The sequence below is a fragment of the Lepisma saccharinum genome, chromosome 2 (assembly GCF_977018435.1).
Source record: "Lepisma saccharinum chromosome 2, izLepSacc3.1, whole genome shotgun sequence".
NCBI lineage: Eukaryota > Metazoa > Arthropoda > Insecta > Zygentoma > Lepismatidae > Lepisma > Lepisma saccharinum.
Genome location: NC_139230.1, coordinates 172351197 through 172375188, shown reverse-complemented (window position 1 = coordinate 172375188; position 23992 = coordinate 172351197). Strand labels below are relative to the sequence as shown.

The following is a 23992-nucleotide window of genomic DNA, read 5'->3' as shown; positions in this document are numbered from 1 at the left end:
TATCACTTCTAGGTTCCACGTGAAACATGATGCAAATGAATTTGCCCTAATTTCCCAGCTTCTACAATCAACTCTGGTGAGAAGTCTAAGTTGCACTTAATAAGAGTATTTTTCGTAATTTCCCGAGACTCGAACCTGGAATCGTTGGAACTAAATGCACGATCTCCCGAAACAATAGGCTACCGAGGATCTATCACGGGTCAAGGAAAGCTAATTGATTAGTCTCCGTACAGTATTTCTCCCCACGATTAATAGCAACGACGAGATTGAATGGATATTTGTGATGAAACAAAGGAAGAGATATCTCAAAATATCAAGTGTTTCCCGGTATTTAGATGGAACAAATTTTTACTATGGCGCAGAATAATATTGTGCGTAACAACTGATTTGTTCTATAGTCTGTCCAAGCTTAGTGTGGATCAGGCAAACGAAAACAAGTCTCTGCGCAAGTAGTTACGCGAGACGGCTCCACCAATGAACACGTGAGAGGAACGGAATTGCGTGGAGTGGGGGAAAGCGACTGAAGTTACCAGCCTTCCCTCAGCGTCTACTGCTTCGCTCTGGCCAATAGATTTCCCTCGCTTCTCTGACGCTATGCGCGGCCTTGTTCCACAGTTACCTGGGACAGGGTATAGGTACACTTTATGCTCAGATTGGTTAATCGGGATTGGATTGAACCACTGTCATGGTATAACTAATGGTAGAAACGTGCGAACAAAGACAGTAAAATTTGCTTATAAAGTCCACACCTTGTGAGCTAAAGGAACACGTTACATATTCATTTGTTCGTTGACTAATGTTGTAGCAAACAGTATAATTATGTGCCCTAGGAGTCTGTGGAGCAACGCCGTGCATAGCTGCAGAGAAGGAGAGAAAGTGAGTTGGGGGGATCAAACAGTGAGCGCTGCTGCAAACTGCTGCTAGTGGCAGTCGGGTCCCCCCCCCCCCCATGCACTCCTTCTCACGCGTTCGTTTTTTGAACCCTGATTTGTTTGCGTTCGCTTGCTCCTCAAAATCCTGGGACAAAGTATAGATCCCAGTCTAATCAGCCTACTGGTTAATATGACACCAAATGTAAACCTACCTAGCAGCCCAACTTGTCCAGACACGGACACTTCTGGGTTGTAACAATCCCATTAACTTTCAGTGGAATTGTTACAAACCAGAAATGTCCTTGTATGTACATCATCTACCCCTGTGTCCATTTAAGCAAAATATTTGTACTAGTGTTTATGGGCACTGGAAACCCAAATTAGCTTGAATGACGCAGCATATTATTAAAAAGTTATGAACATTTGCCAACCTGTATTACTTACAAGATTAAAATGTTAAACTGCGGAAAGTGCTTCCTTTTTACTTAAAATTATTGTGGAGTTTCGTAATTATGCAATGACACACACGTACGTATCACATTTCACATATTAATTACAAACATCCACACTGAAACTTTAGCAGGAGTCGTGGTTCAATTCGATGTGAACAACCTCAACTGTACCTTAAAAAAGTGCTATCCTATCCGAGCAAAGGTAAAAAATGGCAGAAAATAGATGCAAAACCAGGGACTGCAGTTGAAACCTACTTTCAGTTTCAGTTTCAGTTCGGGCCGGAATGAAACATTGCGGTTCACTTTCAGTTCTCAAACTGAAACTGGATTGAAACCGGAGTATATATGTCCGAACCAGAACTGGAATGATCTGATGTGTTACATCCAGTTCGGCCCGCAATGAAACCTTTCAGTTCATATTCAGTTCTCGAACTGAAACTGGAATGGAACCGGAATATATATGTCCGAACCGTAACTGGAATGATCTGAGGTTATGGTTTCAGTTCGGCCTGGAATGAAACATTTCGGTTCACTTTCAGTTCTCGAACTGAAACTGGATTGAAACCGGAATATATCTATCCGAACCGTAATTGAAATTATCTGGGGTTATAGTTTCAGTTCAGCCCGGAATGAATCATACAATCATAATAAATAAAGCAATCTAATTACATTATACCTCTTATATCTCATGATTCCAAAACAAGATTCTGGCTGATGATGGTATAAACTTATTTTGAGATTTTTTTTTCAACCTTCTAAAATTTTCACTTTTTGAGAAATTGTGTTGATTTGAGTCAAATCATTTGACATGGAATGATACAACTATGTATATTTATATATAAACATACATACATATATATATATATATATATGTATGTATGTATATACATATAAGGTATCAAAATGACAGTTATTTCAATATATCTATATATAATCTTTAAATAACGGCCCTAATAACGGGTACACAGAAATATTCAGTTATGTCAAGGGGGACTCTCAGGCAAAACAGTTTGAGAAACACTGCCTTAATGGCATTTCGGATCTTATCTATTTCCAAATTTTCGGATCTGGCACCCCCCAAAATACCAAAATTGTTTACTACGAAGTTTTATTCCGAAACAGAACTTAAATTGAAAGTACACGGGATTGTAATGGTGCACGAGAATGTAGCGAAACATTTCAGTTCAGGTGCGAACCGAAATGTTCACAACGAGGATTCATTTCGGAACTAAAACTGAAACTACATAGAGGATTATGGTGCACCGGAATGTAGCGAAACATTTCAGTTCAGGTTCGAGTGCGAACCAAAAGTGTTCACAATGAGGTTTCATTCCGGAACTGAACTGAAACTGATAGTACACGGAGGGTTATGGTGCACCAGAATGTAGCGAAACATTTCAGTTCAGGTTCGGGTGCGAACCAAAAGTGTTCACAATGAGGTTTCATTCCGGAACTGAACTGAAACTGAAAGTACACGGAGGGTTATGGTGCACCAGAATGTAGCGAAACATTTCAGTTCAGGTTCAGGTGCGAACCAAAAGTGTTCACAATGAGGTTTCATTCCGGAACTGAACTGAAACTGAAAGTACACGGAGGGTTATGGTGCACCAGAATGTAGCGAAACATTTCAGTTCAAGTTCGGGTGCGAACCAAAAGTGTTCACAATGAGGTTTCATTCCGGAACTGAACTGAAACTGAAAGTACACGGAGGGTTATGGTGCACCAGAATGTAGCGAAACATTTCAGTTCAAGTTCGGGTGCGAACCAAAAGTGTTCACAATGAGGTTTCATTCCGGAACTGAACTGAAACTGAAAGTAAACGGAGAGTTATGGTGCACCGGAATGTAGCGAAACATTTTAGTTCAGGTTCGGGTGCGAACTATAAGTCGAACTGGAGCATGGTTCAGTTCGAGTTAAAATTCGGTTCGCAGTCCCTGTGCAAAACTACACTAAATTCATTGGAACAACGGCCCTTTGAGGGCCAAGGACTTCCAAACTGTTTTCGTTCGGTGGCACGTGGTCATTATATCGAGTCTCGTCCAGACTCAACAGGAGTCCCGTGGCGGAGTGGTTAGCACATCGCGCTACGATGCCAGGGGTCCCAGGTTAGAATCCCGGCCTAGGCATGGATGTTTGTGAGTGTCCATTCATCAATTTCATCATTCATCCCCATCTTCGCAAATTAGCCAAACGTGGCACGAAAAGCAAAGTAAAATGAAGCAAGTCAATCAACAATCAATGAACAGGAGTCCACTGCTAGTGCTTTCAAGTACACCAGAAAACTAAATGCATCAAATCTATTGATACACCAGAAACCCATCGAGTGATGCACTAAAGTGTGTTTTATGGCCTCTGTGAAGAATCAACTTTAGATTTTGATGCATTTTTGTATATTCTATCGTAAATATAACACCAAAGTGCATCAGTTGATGCGTTTTATGCACCTTTCTACATAAACATTTGGTCTGAGCTATAGGTTTTATGATTTATTATGCTATACCCCAAATTGTGCTCCCGATGCTGGCTCATTTCCGAAATTTTGGAGCTCGCACCGGAAGACTGAGCGCACCAAAAGCGAGAGAGGGCGCTTACCATTCCGCTAAGCGGGAGCTCTGTATCCAAGATTTGATTTAATTTTATTTTTGTTACGTATCGTCACTTTTCTTCCACTTTTGGTTAATCGCGACGAAGAGGATAAAACCGGTGAATATATACTCACATAGAACAACCATTCCCAGGCAGGAATTTGAACCCTCTGGGTCTGAGAGCATTACACTAACTTCGTCAACAGCTGATGGAAGATCAAGAATGCATGGAGCCAAATCTTCCCAGCCCACCATGTGGGTACAAAACTAAAGACTTCTACCATATAGACCAGTGGTTGGAAGTAATTGCTTCGAATAACGATAACTTACTTTCTAAAATAAGTAGCTGCACCGGTAACTCGATAACTTTTTCAGGAAACAAGTAGCGAAATTAACAGTTACTTCTCTGTGCGTTTCAACAGTTAAACAAAATAGAAATTTTAATCTCCACATATATATTTCTCTTACGAGGAAATTTATTGCATAATAATTTTTTTCAAGAATAAGGTATGCTTTGGATTTTCTCGCCTCTATGTTTTCATATGTAAACCTTATATGAGATTTTTTTATAATTTATATACAATCTAATGAAAATTAATGTTAATTTATTTTGCTCACACAAGTTAAAAGAGCATCCTGTTTCCAATTCATACATGCAACACGATCTACGAGTTGTATATTATCTAGAATAAGCAATTTTAAAATTAAGTGAATTGCATTTTTAAAATAACGGTAAGTCTAACGAACTTAACGTTTCAAAAAAGAGAAACTTTAACCGAGTTACTTTTCGAGCAGTTGTAGCTCACCCTTAGAAGTAACTTTCCAAAGACAGAGACAAATCCATGCTGAGACGCTTCAATTTCTGTGGGGAATTTGCTTTTGAACTCTTCCACTTGCGGTTTATACATACTAGGATCAGAATTTAAACTTTATAACATAAATAAACAGAGAAACGTGCCAGACCACTTTTATGTTGTCATTCATTCCAATGAAATACTTTTTGCGTTGGTAGACGTTTACCGAAGTTAGACGGCAATCAACTGGACGGGATGCATATACAAACCTTTGGGCTCCAGAAGACTTAGTAGTTCGTGGATTGCGTTCGTCGTCTGCGAGGCTTTGTAAACACACAGCTGCTAAAACTGGGTCTCAGGGTCAAACCCATATTGCTAATGCTTTCGAAGAGCGCGGCAGGGAGGTGGCAGCGGTGGAAGTTAAGTTGTTGCAGAACACCAACTGATTGTTCAAGGAATCTAAGACAAACCTCCATTGAAGTAATGAGAAAGATAGTTCTTGTTATTACACATATCATCTTTGGGGAACAAATTATATACTTCTCCTTTAACCCATACCTTATGATCGAGAAATTAGGGATATATATTTTTTCTTTGGTACCAAATGTTTAACGTATGAGCTGATTGTTACATACACACAGTAAAATATAAAGGATTCTTGCCGGCTCTGTGGCAGAGCGCTTAAGTGCACTGGCCACCGACGTTCCTGGGTTTGAGTCTCTGGGTATGGGTGTTATTTGTTCAAGTTATTTGTTATCAAGTTCAGCTAATTATCCTCATCGTCGCGATTAACCAAAAAGTGGCAGAAAAGCGATTCTTGTAAGACTAATCATCTAATATCTCATTCCCAGATATCTACGTTACTTACAATAATAGTAAAACTGAACTTATACGTATTTGCACACACCTCTTTCCCGGGATTTGAACCCAAGACCACTGACTTTATCGCGTTACGCTAATAGCTAGAAAGGCAAATCTAGTTCAAGTATTACTAAAGAAACTAAGAGAAAAGTATGCAACGTTTTGGGTTAATGCACAGAGATAAACTGATTACCGAACCACTGAAACATGAGCACCCATCCTGAATACGACCCAAGACCCCTAGTGCACAAGGTCACTGTGGGTACTCAGATTAGGAATACACTACCGCGTTTCCAATATGCAGGCCAGAGTCATGACCAAGATCCTGCCACGGCTATAAGTGGCGAGAGTGGCGATTGTAGAAAACTGAAATGCTGCTTGTCGGACAAGAATGGTCAGAATAATCCACATGTGATTGTAATTTTCTTCCGTAACGTTGGTTCGGCGTGTCTTACTTTAATTCCAGCACTATAATTACCGTATTGTTTTTGTCCAGTTACACTGTATCATATTCTAAAAGCATTATATGTATTATTATATGCATTTGTGTTCGGTTAACCATTCATGTTCAATCTTCATCCACACTCGAGTGACTGTTACTATTTTCCTAGCACAAATGTGATATACGGTGTTGTACAATTCGAACAATGTTTTGTTCACACAGAATACTGTATAACACCATTAAGCCTTGTTTCCATGATTACGAAAAACTAAATATGCTGACCAAGGCAGTTTATTTTATTAAAAACATAAACTAAAACGTAACGTTTCAACCTTCTAGCAAGGTCTTCTTCAGACACTGTATCAAGTACAAATGTAACAAGATACAAAAACAGGGCATTATATATACACAAACATTATTCCCTCCAGAGTATTAGAAAGTTGTTCTGGAAACTTTCTAGCAGGTGGCTTTCCCTTGTCCCTTCCCTTGACCTTGCTAGAAGGTCGAAACGTTACGCTTTAGTTTATGTTTTTAATAAAATATATTACTGCCTTGGTCAGCATATTTAGTTTTTCAGAATACTGTAGTTTCTACTGTTCCCATTAGGTTTGTTACGCTAATATGTTCAATTGTTTACGCGTTCGGCTTCATCTATACTTTGTCCAGGCTATCTCTGGAGCAATCGAACGAAAACAAGTAGTGACGAGAGACGGCTCCACCAATGAACACGTGAGAAGGAATGGGATTGCATGGAGGGGGGAAAGCGACTGCAGTTACCAGCCTTTGCAGCAGCGTGTACTGCTTCGCTCTGCCTACTCGATTCCCCCTCTTCTCTGCCGCTATGCGCGGCCTTGCTTCAGACATAACCGAGCCAGAGTGTAGCATGCAATCCATCAGTACTATCAGGAGCGTCTGTTGATCAAGCGTTCATATTGATGATCTTTAACACCGGCTTCCGTGGCGGCGTAGTTTGTTCCCATCTTCGTTTGTTTGACTTGGTGTTTTAAGTCCACTTTATGCACAGTAAAGCTAATCGGGACTGGACCTACAGTTTAAAGTGGGATCCGAACCACTTGTGCCTCCACCGGGTATCGAACCCGGGACCCCTTGATTACAAGGCAATGACGTTTCCCATCTTCGTGATTAACCAAAAGTGGCAGAAAAGCGAAGTAAAATAAATCAAATCAAAATAACCCTTCCTAGAAAAATTAACGAAAGCACTTCGTTGTAAGAATCGCTTGTGAAATTTCACTGTTCCAGGTGGGAAAAGCATTAAATAGATTTGATTAACACTCCATTACCACAGTAATTCATGAGCCAATGATATCGTAATCTATTAGAGTATTGAATTAACCGTATCCTTATCCGAACGGTGGACAAACTGTTCAATTTTGTTACGGAACTCTTGCCTCTCTAATCAGTGAACAATGTTTCAATTATTCGCACCGAACCAGTCAGAAATACAAACATAACGTATTTATTTTCCTTTCTTAAAATCTGAAAGTGGTGTCCAAGTCTTCATTAACCAACGTGAACCTTTCTTCAATTTGTTTTTTGTATATTCCTCATAACACTGATAGAATTAAACTTAGGTTCCAGCACTAGTAAAGGGCAATTATCAAAAATTTGAATGATAAATATGAACCAGTTTGGAAGAGAAAGCAGACTTTCATGCTGTCGAAAATTCCGATTCGATGAAAGAGCGTCTGTTTGGGAGAACAAGATGTATCATCCACTCTGACGTTGAGATACTATCATTTCTCTCAAGTTACACTGTATGCCAAAGAGCTTAAGCATAATCAAACTAAGATGTGAAGAGTAACATCCATTCGGATACTGAACACACGCCTAAATGAATTAAAATTGTGGAGCATGTCTACATGCCCTACATATACATAACACTTAAAGCAAATGTGTCAATAGTCATTTATGTACAAACAAGATTGCTATATACACTCGCCACATTTCCAAGTGGAAACGAATTGACCATGCCCAATTAAAGGTTCGACCTCAAAAGGCGTTATCTTAGAATGGCAATAAAGTTAGAAAAATACTTAGAGCAGTGGACTCCTATGTAAAGGGTGAATTCTCATTATACTCTAATTCAAGATTTCCGTATATTCATTATATACATAGTAAAATACTTAGTAAAATTCAATTAAAAATATGATATTAATTAATAATAAAATTATTTCAAACTCCACTAAAATCTCAGCTTGTCAATAAATAATAATATATAGTAACATATACTATATCAACGAAACTAATGAGATATTGAACCTCAAATTAGCATAAATATCCATCTACAACCATATTTCTCTGAATAAATCCAATATTAGTGCAAATACTAGTTCTTTGAAAGGACTGTGCGAGTGAGCCATTTGCGATAATGATTTTTACCATTCATATTCAGCTCTTTCTTTGTAAGTCGAGAGATAACAATATGCACCATGCATGCTATAAATTGTGAATGCACGGAAACAATTGCAAGTACATGCTCTTTCGGTGCTTCGGCTCCCTTGACGTTCGCGCAGTCTCAGGGTAGATAGACCAACAGCTCTTCGGCTGAGATTTTAATGCAAAACGCAGATCATTCAGTGAACAGTAAAATGGTTCTGAGACTATCGATCATTCTTCGCATGTTCCCTGCGAGTTGCTCATGTAGAAATCCTACAGCGAACCCCTTTTAAGGAAATTAATTCGATTTTTGATATCGCGTTTGGAGAACGCAGACTGTATCTCCTTTTGTTTAATAAGTATTACGAATCACGTTCATCCTTTGGTTCGAACATATTTCCAATGTGGGTAAAATAAGTCAGAGAAATGGACTTCCTAAAGAATAGGGAATATGATGCTCTTGCATAAAAAAAAACACTATTCCTCGAAATAGGCGATGCGGTTATGTCCATGAAAATATTCATAGATGAAATATTATAGTATTTGTGGCACAACGATTTTTCGTATTGTATTTATGTATTTCTATTGTAATTTCTTATTTTATGTCGCTTCAGCCTCTTTGCCTTAATCGCGGCGATGATTGATTGATTGATTGATTTGGTGTTTTAAGTCCATTTTATGCACAGTATGGCTAATCGGGACTGGACCTACAGTTTAAAGTGGGATCCGAACCACTTGTGCCTCCACCGGGTATCGAACCCGGGACCCCTTGATTACAAGGCGACAACGCTACCACTGCGCCATCTGAGAGGCCTAATCGCGGCGATGAGAATACAGTGATGGGATGGGAGAGAAACGCAAAGAAACAATATGTCCAGGCAGGGATTCAAATATGGAACCTTCTGTAGAGTTATCGTGAGACAACCGATAAAAATCACCGATGCGGCAGGAGAATTTATGTCAACGGCCCTAAGCATCATTTCGTTCATGGTTTATTTTAGTATTAGACCTAATTGTAAAGTATCAAACATAGGAAAGAAAACATTTCTAGAAAGGAACAAAGAAAATAGTTTTTCTCTGGAAATAACGCAAGCAAAATAATGTCAAAAACAGCATATTCCCCAAAATGTAAATGTACAGGGATGTGTACGACACAAAACACATTTAAACAGTTATGGTAAAAATTTAAATGATCAAATACCCGTCGGACGTAGAAACTCGAACTTCCGAATCGTCACCAAGTCGTTGTGACCATAAGTCTGAGATGAGCAAGTCACCACATTCTGCACTTGAAATGACATCAGATGCGAGCACAAAGGAAAACTCATGCCACTCACGAAATCATTATTGAATAACTAGGCATATGGCCGATACGCAAACATGTAAAACCCCTTCTCACAAGCAACAACTCTAAGAAAATTTCCATCCGTAAATTCTTGGTGGTTATCGAATATAGTTTCTTGTGTACTTTCAAATCAGTGCAGTAAACAACGGAAATGGCGGGGGAATCGGTAGAGATGCCTCACCCAGAGCACTTTGCTGGCCTTGTCAATAAGTACGTTCCCATCAGTGTCAACATGACCCGGAACCCATGCAAACATAAATATACAGTTGGCAGAACGCAGATGGAGTTCAGCCCACGGCTGAGATGATAGTAGTCAAGTTGTCCTTCACTATGCTCGTTCACTCATTCATTCATTCAAACAAAAAAGCGCCAATACGCAGAAGACAACCTCTGCTACAACATCTGCACAATTTCATTCCTTTAAAGAAAATAGGATGCAGAAGAAAAGTGATGGGCAATTTGCACTAGAAAATTTTTATTGAATCAATACTACAAAATATCAAAAGCACTTTGCAGATTGGTAAATATTCGTGCAACAGGCCATGTGGAAGCGAGAAAAAAAACAACTTATAAAATAGCAATCAATTTTGTACTGCAGACGGCCTCCCCGATGGCGCAGTGGTCGCCTTGTAATCAAGGAGGCATATAGTGCTTCGGATCCCACTTTAAACTGTAGGTCCAGTCCCAATTAGCCTTACTGTGCATAAAGTTGACTAAACACACCAACTCAATCAATCAATCATGTACTGCAGACACTGCAAGCTGCGAGGAGACTAGGCAAGAAATATATACATTATGAACGGTGGGCCGTTTCGACATGCCACCAGTCTAGCTGCAATGGAAAGACCTCATCTGAAGAGGGGTTTTGGTAGTGGTTGCGCAGCGAATTCTACGATTTACTGGCCGTTTAAGGCAAATAGCTTGTCGCTGGGGACAAACACGAATATCCAGTTTTAATGTTCAGGTAGGTATTCAGATCGTTCCGGTCATGTGCGAGCTGAAGTAAAGCGCTCGTGGGTTACTTTCCGCTTGATTTCCCTTAAATCAACTTGCCAGTGCCGGTCTGTGCTGTGCCTATTATCCGTACCAGCTAACTGTAGACCAAGCGAACGAGAATAAGTCTCTGCGCAAGTAGTGGCGCGAGACGGCTCCACCAATGAACAGTGAGAGAAACGGGATTGTGTAATGAGCGACGGGAGTTTTCCCGATTTCCTCCTTCGCTATGCAGCGTTGCAAACTTTTGAAAAGGATAATACCGAGACGCACATGGCAAACGGACCGTATTCTTGTCTCCAGGTCCGTACGATTGGTTTAAGATTTTCTTAGGGAAATATTAGGGATAAAACTGCAAGAGCAAATTTTCACAAGTCATGCATTTAGCGTACGGACTAAGGTCTGAACCGTACATCCGTACATGTACGGTCAGGACCGTACGGTTGGCAACGCTGCGCTTTCACCACTCGATTTTCCTCCTTCTCCTCTGCCGATATGCGCGGCCCTGCTCTACAGTTAGCTGGGACAGGGTATAAACGTGCCGTGCCGGCCGTTTACGATGGTTATCCTCCTTAAAACTATTCTAACGGCCATCACCAACGACGAACAGGCACTGTCTTTGTATCCGTCAACGAGAAAAAGCTTTAAAACAGAGGCACTGACTATTTAGCTGGTCAGAACTAAGATTTGTGATTTGACTTGATTTTGCTTTATTTTACTTCGCTTTTTGTGCCACTTTTGGCTAATTTGCGAAGATGTAGATGAGTGATGATATGATGAAATTGATGAATGGACACTCATAAATAACCATGCCCAGGCCAGGATTCGAACCCGGAATCCCTGGCTTCGTAGCGCGATGTGCTAACCACTCCGCCACAGGGGCCGGCGATCAGAACGCATTGCACGGACGGTAAAACATTTAAGTATGAGAAATCAAGACGGACAGGAACACAAAATACGTCTGGTAACTCAAAATGTAGCTGGAGGTGAAGAATTCCAAAGGGACGAGAAGGGCGTAATCAGTTAAGGTGAGACATAAATCAAATTTTGACATATCAACATTTTCTCCAAAACAACTTAAATACAAAACGTGAGTTATACCCTGAATGAGAATTTCTTCCACACTACCATATAGGTAGTGCTATATGTAAACTAAATGAAACTGCAAGGCGAAACAGACCTCTGAGAGCCAGGTTCTGCCTACCTTTCTCATTTGGTGGCGCGTGGTCAGCGCATAGAGTCCTATCGCAGTTTCTTTCTGGCTTTCGAGATCGGTTGATTGATTTTCTTTATTTTACTTCGCTTCTTGTACCACTTTTGGCCAATTTGCGAAGATGGGGATGAGTGACCATATGATGAAATTGATGAATGGACACTCACAAACATCCATGCCCAGGCCGGGTTCGAACCCGGAGCCCGCTACTTCTTCTTTTCAAGAATTGTCCTCACGATACTGGGTCCACACCAGCTCCCACCGAGAATCGGACCTAGAACCGCCCATGCCGTACGAGAGCTCTAAACATTCTGCTACTCGGGAGTGCTCGTGCTGTACATACACACACACTATCGTATCTGTGCCATGAAGTGATTTTATCCCCCTCCCTAGTTCCATTTATAATAAAAATGCGTAGTTTCATTCTGTTTTTTATTCATAGTTCTGTTCATGAAGCAAATATAGTTTCGTGTATTCAAACATCATTAACGAATGATTGTGAAGGCAGTGCGTTATCTACCCCAAAAAGAGACTAGATTTCTCTGCAAATGTGTGTATTTCCTGTTTATGCCTTCATACCTCCGGACAGAAATTTTAATTTACACACCTGTCGTTAGTACTAATATTTGATTTTTTCTAACTTTGTGTCGATTTTCTGACTCTTTATAGTAATGGGGACAATGAGAATGAATAGTGAGTAGACAAAATTGATGAAGGGAGACACACAAAGGAACACTCGTGTACAGGACGGGACCCGAACATGGAACCCATGGCAAGATGTTGGGTGGCCAAGCGCCACTGATCATTAGTAAATATGTACGTATGTTCGCCTTAAGTTGTGCCTGGTTACTATTATCTAAACAGGTGAATTGCTATTTTCAGTTATTTTTTCACATAAACGTACTCACGTTTAGCTTGACCGTCCGCTTATTTCAAATGTAAGCTTTTGCTTACAATCACTACCATCCAACTTGGTGTAATAAAATGAATCAACGTTCTTATGAACGGTTTACTAATGGCACACAACGTGAGGAAACTGTTTGTTACTTGAATGTCAATGACGATGGCGAAACAATCTAATATGATAATTTTGTTTCTTAGCAAATTATATATATACAATTTGAGAGCGGCTCAAAGTGTTCCTGGGCCTCTCCGATGGCGGTATGGTAGCGTCGTCGCGTTGTAATCAAGGGGTCTCGGTTTTGGTTCCCGGTGGTGGCACATAGTGGTTCGGGTCCCACTTTAAGCTGCAGGTCCAGTCCCGATTAGCCTTACTGTGTATAAAGTGGTTTAAAAACACCAACTCACTCAAAGTGTTCCTCTTGTTAATAATTTTAATTTTGTGAAGATTATCATTTTATTACTTATTGGTGGTAAGTTGCTGGTTCCAGCAATTGTATGAAGTAAAAATAAACGCAGAGTTTTCTTATGGCGTTTTGTTACGTCAATTATCCACATCAAGACTGTGGTGACGACGTAGCCATACTTCAAAACAACAAGGCAGCGACTATTACAAAAGCCGTTCACGAGTTATACTCTGAATGACATTTTCTTCCACACTATTCTAACTTCCCGAATTTGCAACAAAAAGACTCACTTTGAATGAGATTACTATTACAGAGACGCCTACTAATTATTCTTGCGCTGTATTTCACGTAGTTGTTGATATGATGACTCGACTCGATTAAGGACTTATCCATGACAATAATATTGAGCGGTTTACGCGCTTGTAAAATTGTACTCCGTGGGAGGAAAAAAGTTAAATATACCTCATTGGGAAGCTTCAAGTATCTATTTTTTAATAAGCGTTTTCTGAAAATTAATCTTAACTTTGTTTTCTTACTATAATGAAAAATTCACTGAAAAGTGTAGTTTTTCCTTCCAATTTTCACGAACGGAGAACTTAACACCATACAGTTCATAATCGACTGTACATATAATCTTGAGATTTTGTGTACTTGAAGTTTGATTATCTTTGCACCTCTGTAGAAAAAATCAAATGCATATTTTTACTAGATACTTTAAAAATTGACATTTTAGGGAAACATGCAAACTTGAAATGCATAATTACATATTCAATGAAATTTGAAAAAAACTGTTAATATAACGCATTTGATCAAATTCCAGAAGTTTGGCGTGTGTACCTCAAATATGGTTCCAGATATTAATTATTATGTGCATGACGTATGACGGGGTGTGGCCAATCTCAGACTTCGCGGGCTGCAGGCGACTTCCACAGCATAGCCGCTTTACTGCACTTCGCTGCGACAATCGCGGAAGTGCGTTCCGTCGAGCCGATCCAAAGATTGGCGCAGCATAAAATAATTCATGAAATATTTCTCATATTGCAAATGAAGTACTGCTGTACTGCAGTTTTTTTTTCTTCTTCTAGCTTTTATCTTCATATGAACGTCGTCTCCTTCGATACCCGGCGAAGGTACATAGTGGTTCGGAACCCACTTTAAACTGTAAGTCCAGTCCAGATTAGCCTACCTGTGCATCAAGTGGGCTTGAAGAGAGAAAACAACTCAACTCGGCTGTATGAACATAATTTTCACAGTATTATTTTATGTTGCACATTGAAGCAGATATATTGAGTGCAACGATGTTCGATGAGGACGATTTGAATGAAGTCGATGAGAGATCCAGTATTCTCTGTATACCAAGGTACAGTGACGGACACTGCCGGCTTGTAACGATTCCATTGAAAGTCAATGTATTCAATACAAGCCGGCAGTGTCCGTGACTGTACAATAATAACGCACCTGCTGTGTGCAGCAATTTCAAAGGAAAACAGAGTGAGGTGCGTACTAGCGATAGCTACGCATAAAAAAATATATTTAAGCAATTGCGCATTTGAAGCCTTCACGGAAACTAACATTTTAAAATATATTTCGAACATAAACGCATGTAAATTGTGTTTATCTCGCAAAATTTACTTAATCAACGTGTCGAGTAGTGTAGCTGGTTTCAGCATTTTACGTGTTACTATACATTCCACCTGAAATATTGATTTTATATTTGATCTTTTTCACAGCTGCAACTCTTGTAATAAGCAAGGCGTTGTGGGTTCATTAAGAGAGACAGAAGGACTAAAAGCATTAACAAATTTTCATTAAATATAATGAGTGAAAGGTAAAAGTATAAAATGCTGTTCATAATGGATTCTGTTGAACTGGATAATTAAAATAAAAGTCGTGTATCTTTCTTCTCACCACACCTTGCAAAACCTTACCCAATAAAATATTGGGTCAATGCAAATTTTTGTTGTTCCCTTTTTCTTTACATACCTTATTCACTGTGCTGACGTAACCCCCAAACACTCCGTCGTGCACATGACAGCTTGGTTTATGTCGTGAGATGCGCCCATTCGTTTCTCCTGGTCGAAATATCTCTTGAAATTGACTATCATTTGTTTTTTTACCACAATGATATTACCGTCTTGCCATTTTCATGCAACAAAAAAATCACTTCACAGCACCATCACTCAATACTGTGCGCACGAACAAACACGCGAACTTGTGAGAGACCGACTACTTGGATAACAATTATTATGGCTATGTGGGAGTTCAGGCAATAATTCATGGCAGAAATGTAAACACAGAAGTGACAAAAGAAAATTTCTGCATCTCTACGCAACACATTGTTTCAGCTCATTTCCCGTGTCAAAGCTGCTTGTACGCGGAGTTTAAAGGGCACGCGGCAACGTTTGGCAACAAAGCTAATTTGTTCTACGTGTGTTCTTAGCAACGATGTGAATTGCGCGGGAACCGGTTGCCAAGAAAAACAATTCTCTCTGTTGTTTCCAATTCGCACAGTGTGCAAGAATGAGATATGGAAATTTGATTTTTATTCCATGGTCATCATTTTGATATGCATTTCATGACCATTGGACTGACCATTATCAAGATTGCAACATCATAATTAATCATTAATTGTGGCTGTTTCACAGATGATATAATAGTATCATTATATTTGGCTGAGATATTTCCACATAAACAATCTTCAATCACAAAAAAATCATATTTTTACGACTGTTTTACACGAAGCTACACACAATTGAATTCGACTTATGTAAAAATCGCACTAAAAACGACACTTTTACGAACATTTTTGTGTGAATATAAAACAGGCAGAGCTAAAATCACTTTGTCTTGCTTTTGTATAAAAGCAGACACTTGTAGCTTTCCAATGAGGTATATTTGACATTTTTCCTCCCACAGAGTACAATTTTACAAGCACACAAACCGAGGGCTCAATTTTTTTGTCACGGATAGTAGATTGATAAGTATACACATGAACATGGTAACACTCATCCATTTTCTTCGTTTTTACTATTCCTTTCCCATCAAGAAAGTTTCTTTGATGTCACCTGCCTCCATAAATCTCCCCGTTGTAACTTGTACTGTGTTTTTAATGTTGCAATTTAATTATCATTAAATTTCTCTTTATGCCGTGAAGTAGATGGTAGATAATGTTTAGCCAGAACATGCTCGCAATAATTTAATTGATTTTTATAATCAAATTACCACAGAAAATATCATTAAGTGCGTTTATTCTTTGTTGCAGGAAGGAGAGTACCAAGTCAAGTGAAGTCCACCAGAAAAGGAATGCTCTCACCAAACTAACAAGATGACGGAGACACGCGAAACTCCTTTAGCAAACGAGAAGCATCTTCTTAGCCTGGAGATGAATCAATGTACGAACTCGGACAAGCCTGCTAAGAAAGATGATCTTCCTGAGCGAGGATCATGGTCCTCAAAGCTAGACTTCATTCTCTCCGTCGTTGGTTTAGCCATTGGTCTGGGTAATGTTTGGCGCTTCCCATATTTATGCTACAAGAATGGAGGAGGTAAGAAATTAGTGTATGATTTAACTCATTCCTCATTTTGCATTAAGTGATATATGGTGTATTAAAAAATATAGCTGTCAAAAGTAATGTTATCCCACCATTTCATTCGCTCAATGTTCAGAATTATATGTAAATAATCATGTCAGTAATGATATTAACATTTTGCAATAAGTTTAAAGTAACTAAATAATGTTTAAAGATAATACTTATGGACAAGCATTACTGACTGAAGGCATCATAGGTTCGATAAATCTACTGTAAATTAATGTCCTTTTAATATCACAGATGTTACAAAAGTTTACAAGTACAATCGGACATAATTTAAATTCATACATTACAAAGAATGAAGTACAAATTTATTAACATCATTAACCCAAATACCTTTTACATGCCTGTTCTTGAGTAGAATTTTTCACCACACTAGATTGGGGCTTTTAGTTAGTTCATAAAATAACAACATTGTGGTTCAGAATGGGAAAATCTTACAGTACCGGACGCCGTAAGTTTATTGATAATTATTAGAAAATGACATATTGGAACAGAAGTTAAGAACAAGTATCTGTCACTTCAAGATATTTTATTAAGAACAAGGAATCAATGCTAAAAATAGTATCGGAATTACAAATGAGAGTTAAAACAAACAAAAAGAAGTAACTTTTAAAAATAAAAGAAATGCTGTCAGGTAGCGGACAGGCATTTCGTTACCTACTTTATATGTCGAAGACCTAAAGTATATGCTTCTGAAAACTTAAAATCATTTAAAGTATCTAGTGTAGAGTTTAACATCCTTATAGCAACATTCACATGTAATCTGCGTATGTACAAAACGCTTCCTATGTGTTCTCTTGAAGTAACGCTTAATTAGTTTCTTGTTTCGAGAATTTCATTTCTCTTCTTGTCTCTTTCAATTCGTGTCTTCTGTGCTTTGATTTTTGTTTCTTCAATATGTTACTTTCATGCTCTTCTTTTGTAAGAAATGGTGTGCCTCCACAGGATTCGATACCCAGTGGAGGCACATAGTGGTTCGGATCCCGCTTAAAACTATAGATCCAGTCCTTATTAGCCTTTCTGTGTATAAAGTTGACTCAAAACACCAAATCAATCAATCATTCAATCAATGTAAACATAGTGCGATCCTCACATCACATTTTACAATTGAATTTAAGTCCACTTTATGCACAGTATGGCTAATCGGGACTGGACCTACAGTTTAAAGTTGGATCCAAGCCACTATGTGCCTCCACCGGGTATCGAACCTGGGACCCCTTGATTACAAGGCGACGACGCTACCACTGCGCCATCGGGGAGGCCCTGCACTATGTTTACATTGTTTCCTCAGTCTTCTGAATGGGTAGCAGCTACAGAAGATATTTTGTCAATGATTTTTCTGACCTCAGGATTTGTGAAACAGCTGACGATGGAAGAGGAACTTTTGCCATGGTCTCCCCTTTTCTTTATCTTCTTGTTTCCATAACTTTTGCTTTTGAGACAAAAAAAATAATAAGTATTTTCCGGCACTGGAAGATCCTTCGTTGTCCGGTACTGCTACGTGGTAACAACTCAACCAATTGTGCATTTCTTTCTTGAGTTGATGATCCATCATGATTTTGCATTTGGATATGCCGTAAAATGTGTTTGAATATCGACTTATACATAGATCACTCTATAAACCTTGATTAATATAATGTGTGTTATGACAAAATAACAGGAAATTGCAGTAATTATAATTTTCTTTTCGTAGCAGATTTGATCTTTGAATCCGCTTTTCATAAAGAAAGGTAATATTGAAAAAAATGTTCCACTTATTCTATTTTCAGGTGCCTTTCTTATTCCATATTTTCTAACACTGATCCTCGCCGGAATTCCTATGTTTTTCATGGAATTGGCCATGGGACAAATGCTTACTATTGGAGGGCTCGGTGTGTTCAAGATCGCGCCCATTTTTAAAGGTTGGTATTATTAGTACAAAACATTCTGCAGAAGGAGACGTTTAATTTAGTGCGTTGTCCGAATGGTTTTCGAAATATGTTACTAGCACGTCCATAGTCTTGCAATATAGGTTGAGAATAAAAACAATGTAAGGCTGAATCAGAAATTTCCTCACTGTATTTAATAAATTTATTAAACTAAAGTTTGTTTGTGTCCTCATCAAAAAATATTTTTTGTTTCTTTGTCAGCCACTCAGATCATTATGACCTATTGAAGCTGCTTTGAATAAACCAGGCGGTAATGTGAAGGTACGAGTTAATTTGGATGGTCCATAAGCGCTATCCTAGTCATGGATTGCACCATTGCAACCTCATGTTCCAATATTTTAATTTTCACCCTCATAAAACACAATCATACTGTTTCGAATATGTATTATTGGTTTACAATTTCCTTTATTTTACATAATTATTGTTTTCAGGTATTGGCTATGCAGCAGCCGTTATGTCCTGTTGGATGAACATCTATTACATTGTAATCCTGGCTTGGGCCATTTTCTATTTCTTCAACTCCATGCGAGCAGGTAATTTGTACAAAAGTTTACTACTGATCAAATTCTCTTATTTGTAACAAACATCTGAAACATGTATCTGCATGTATTATGTAGAAATCAGTAAGAAGCACGGAATTAATTATATTTTTAAAAACTAAATACAAGATTCATAACTATCATGATGCAAAATTTTGTGATGGAAGTTCACTTGAAAAATTGAAAACAGATGGAAACACTTTAGCAGTGGCAAGAAAAGTTTGACAACATTTGCTTTAAGTACACTTGATGCTCACATATGCTAACCGGGTTTGGACCTACAATTTAAGGCTACGGCCAGACGAGCGATATTTACTGCCAGAATTCTGCCGTAAATGTCGCAACTACAATTATCGCAAGTGGGTGGTCACACGGTAGCTGTAAATGTCGCTCTACTCTGCGTTAAATATAGCAACAAAATTTCTGCCCCGGCCAGACGAGCGACATTTACTACGAAAAGCATTGTGTTCAAAACGTGTCTTGAGTTTGCTGAAAGAAATTGCTCCATTCATAGTGGCATGTAACAATGAATTGCCAGTCGAAAGCAGCTCTGTGCTTGCTTCTGATTCGTCGTCGTCGGCAAAAGCGTAAGAGACAGTGGTGGATTCATCCTATTATTAGTGAAAGATCGTACAAAGGAAAGTTTGTGCTTCTTCATAGGAAACTGAAAGACTATCCAGATAAGTTTTTTGAATATTATAGAATGTCTACAAGCTCCTTTGAACTGCTACTTGCAACTGTGAGTGGTAGCCTGAAAAGAGAAGGTACAGTTATGAGGGACTGCATAAGTGTGGAAGAGAAACTCGCAGTTACATTACGGTAAGTTTAGTTTAATATTACTGAAAGTAAAAAGGTAATACATACTACACAGACATTGATAAAACTAGAACATAACAAGATAAAATGTTCTCTACAAATCAAAGAAAGATAACACTGACTCTGATTCAACATCTGATTCAACGGTAGTTCTGGATGATGATGATGTGCATGAAGTTTGGGGAAGCAAATTTGTAGGGGAAACTGCTTGAAATGAACCCCTGCGTTCAGCAGCATCATCGTAAGACTTGAGCAACTGCATGACCTTTATCTGAAATTCTAATTTATCTGAAGGATGTAGTGTTTTCACAGTTGGTAGCAATGATAATAGAAACATTTTGTCAGGATCATTTTCATGTGGGTCGGGCCAGTTTTTTCCAAGAACGTCCAACAATTCCCTCTCAAATGAATCTCCAGATCTCCTCTTTCGTTTGGCAGGTACAGCTTTAAAGTGTTCCGTCGAAGAGGTGGCATTGCTGGTATTGGTCTGCGAGAGTTCTTCCTCTGTTCTGTGATCAATTTGGTCATCAGTTTGATCCATGTTTCCGGACGTCCTGCAGAACAATATTGAAAAGAAAAACATTCATGTTACAAAAGCATAATACAGAAGAACAGATCAAGAGACAGGCGGGGCATAAGTGTCCAGTCATCAATTTCATCATATCATCACTCATTCCCATCATCGATAATGCAGTGTAATGCAAGGAGTGAAAATATAAACCCAGTCCATCAGGTTCGTTCCCAAACAACATTAAATAAAGGAACGTAACGTGGACCGAGTATTATTCCATGTCGTGAACACGAGACATTACTTCCGACAATCTTCATCTCGTATTTTTCTTTAGCATCACTGCTCAATTTACAGAGATGTATACTCGTGACTGGCATACAAGCCGAAAAATTGCAATGTTGGTTGGGTTGTCTAGTCACACGGCGCATGATGGTCAGACATGGAGGGCTTGCTTCAGTGCTTCTTCAATAGGATCGTTACAACCCAGCAGTGTCCGTGACTGTACATACATACAACTTTGTTAGGTCCAGAACCTCCACCCCATCCCCCCGCTCTCCAACAAGTTTCAGATCAGCTGCGTCTCTGATTTTCACATATGAAATATAGCAACCCTAATCATACCAAAAGTTAACTCCCCCCCTTACGTGAACTATATATACGCCCATGCTTCAAGGAAACAAACGCAAACTGCTGATTTGAAATTTATATATTAATGTACTGGAATGTGAAACAAAATCTATGTCCAACAACAGTTTAGTGTAGTAATTAAATAAGGTAGTACTTACTGCCTAGATTGCAAAGTCGGAAGAAGAAAACACATTTGTTTGTGGTAAACGTAAGGTTTCCTTGTAGTCGCACCACTGCCACTACGTCCATCTTGTGATTTCACAGATCTTGTAAATGCATCTTTCAAGCTTTTCCAACGTTTTTGAACCTCCTTACCTAAATTAATCATAACATTCATGAGGAAAATTCGAACTCTGTTCACACAATTGTTACAAGCAAAATGCTATGTCACAAATGTAACTTTAAAGGTACAAACATTTCAAAACTAGTGGCGTCTCCTGTGTACATAACTAAATAAACAATTAAACCTGCAAATGATCAGTCATGTCTTTGAAAACGCTTCTCAAATCACTAGTTTCTACAGTTGGCATGTGGCGAAAGTACAATAACAAAGCTATTTGGATTTTAGTTTGAACATGTATTTTATATTGCGTTAACCTAATAAAATCGCCACTAGCTTTGAGATGGTTATAGCTACAATATACCACATGACAGTGTCTGAAAACAATTTATGCATAATTGTAACTGAAAGCAACTCTGTAAACACAACGAACATACTCATCTCAGTTTAAATCACAGGACATCAACTAGATGGTACTTACACATTTGGTTTTACAATTAAATTATTCTATATTTAAGATCACTTCCTGCTTTTTTTCAGATACCTGGGTTCTGGATGCTCTTTCCGGACATTGCATTTCGATTTTCTAATTGGTCGTGCCACAATTGCTGACATTGTCAGAGAAACCTGTGTGGCCATATGGCATGGTCTTCATGCTGAATACATGAAACAACCCTCTGTGGAGGACTGGCTTCAGATTAGCCACAAGTTCGAAAGCAGAGCTAATTTTCCGCATTGTGTTGGCGCTATTGACGGCAAACACATCAGGGTTATTAAACCCTGGAACAGTGGGAGCGAGTTCTTCAATTACAAGAAGTTTTTGTCCATAGTACTAATGGCAGTAGCTGATTCTGAGTATTGCTTCACGTACATAAATGTTGGAGGTTATGGAAAAGAAAGTGATTCAAATGTATTAAAGGCTACAGATTTGGGGGAACAAATCTATTCTAACACATTATCTTTACCAGAGCCCAAGACATTTTCAAGTGAACATGCAGGTGATCCAATTCCATATGTGTTTGTAGCTGATGAGGCCTTCGCACTCTGCTCAAGTTTGCTGAGGCCATATCCTAACAAAAACCTAACACCTGAAAAGAAGATATTCAATTATCGACTTACCAGAGCAAGAAGATTTGTTGAATGTGCATTTGGCATATTAGCAAATAAATGGCGGCTGTTCCATCGCCCCATTGATGTTAGTCCGGAGTTTGCCGATTGTATTATCAAAGCATGCTGTGTACTACACAATTTTGTTAGGAAGAGAGATGGGTACAACTTTGAGGATACACTTTCATGTCCACTAGAGAGTATACCTGCTCAGGGAACAAGAGGAAATAAAAGTGGTGTTCGGATGAGAGATGCTTTCACTACCTATTTTTGTTCTGATCAAGGATCACTTCCCTGGCAAAACGATTCCTTGTAAAGCTGTTCTCAAAATGTTCAAAACTTTTTCTATACTATGCTCCCCCACCCCTGCATGGAACACACCATTGGCATTGGCTGTAATTATTTACTTTCGTTTAACCCACTTATGAGCATAGTAATACATTATACTATGTTTTCATTTACTATCAATATCATTTCATTTCGTCTTGTTCATTGCAATGTTTGTAGTAAACAAAAATCCTAACCTGCTAATTGACGTAATAGTGTAAAAAATAATAACTATGTACTTTGTATTTTCAATACATTTTGATTCGTTTCAAGTACTTACCTATGTCGTTTCTTTCTTCAGAGGTCATATCTCCCCACTTCTCACCAACCACATCCATTGTCACTTTCATCCACGCATCCATCTTCATGTTTCTGTTCTTGTAGTCCTCACAATTCGTGTCAAACAAACAGGGATACTTTTGGACTTCAATTATTACATGTTCACTGTCATGTCATGTCATGTTCTTCAGCTACATTTACGGCAGAATTCTGGCAGTAAATATCGCTCGTCTGGCCGTAGCCTAAAGCGACAACTGCGTAATGCGCATTCACCGTGGATCAAACTCAGGACCCCTTGATTACAAAACGACAGGCCATGATTGGAAAGCCCAATATTAGCAGTGGCATCATGTGCCATTCCCACTTGACCGTGCACAATAAAATTTTATTCATAAGTTCAAATCTAACCCTCCACCTTTTGTATTCATCTCTTGAACTAATTTTTGTATTTTGGTGGTTATTTGATGTGGCTTTTCTACCTCTCTGATTTAATAGCAACGATGAAACTTGGTTCGTTTCAAGAGCTCAGGAGCCTTTTTAAACGCCAGCGATTCTCGGTAATAAAGAAAGTTGGAGCCGCGATTATCGCATAGTCGTGCACACGGGAGTCTCCTCGATGGCGTAGTGGTAAAGTAGCTGATAACCATGTTCTCTAACATGAGTAGCCTGTAATACTTTCAAGGAGCGCAAACATGCTCATTTAATAACATTATCTATCACATTT

General features: G+C 38.8%; 1 protein-coding gene across 1 annotated transcript in view; it reads left to right on the top strand.

Annotated features, from left to right (window-relative positions):
- The window catches only part of LOC145984199 (sodium- and chloride-dependent GABA transporter 1-like), an 84238-nt gene that overhangs the window by 40617 nt on the left and 19629 nt on the right, over positions 1 to 23992 (top strand). Inside the window, exons 2-4 of the mRNA XM_083117724.1 lie at positions 16524 to 16806; positions 18624 to 18755; positions 19214 to 19315. Of these exons, the coding sequence (XP_082973850.1) occupies positions 16587 to 16806; positions 18624 to 18755; positions 19214 to 19315 (454 nt within the window). The 5' untranslated portion in view covers positions 16524 to 16586. The remainder of the gene's footprint in view (positions 1 to 16523; positions 16807 to 18623; positions 18756 to 19213; positions 19316 to 23992) is intronic.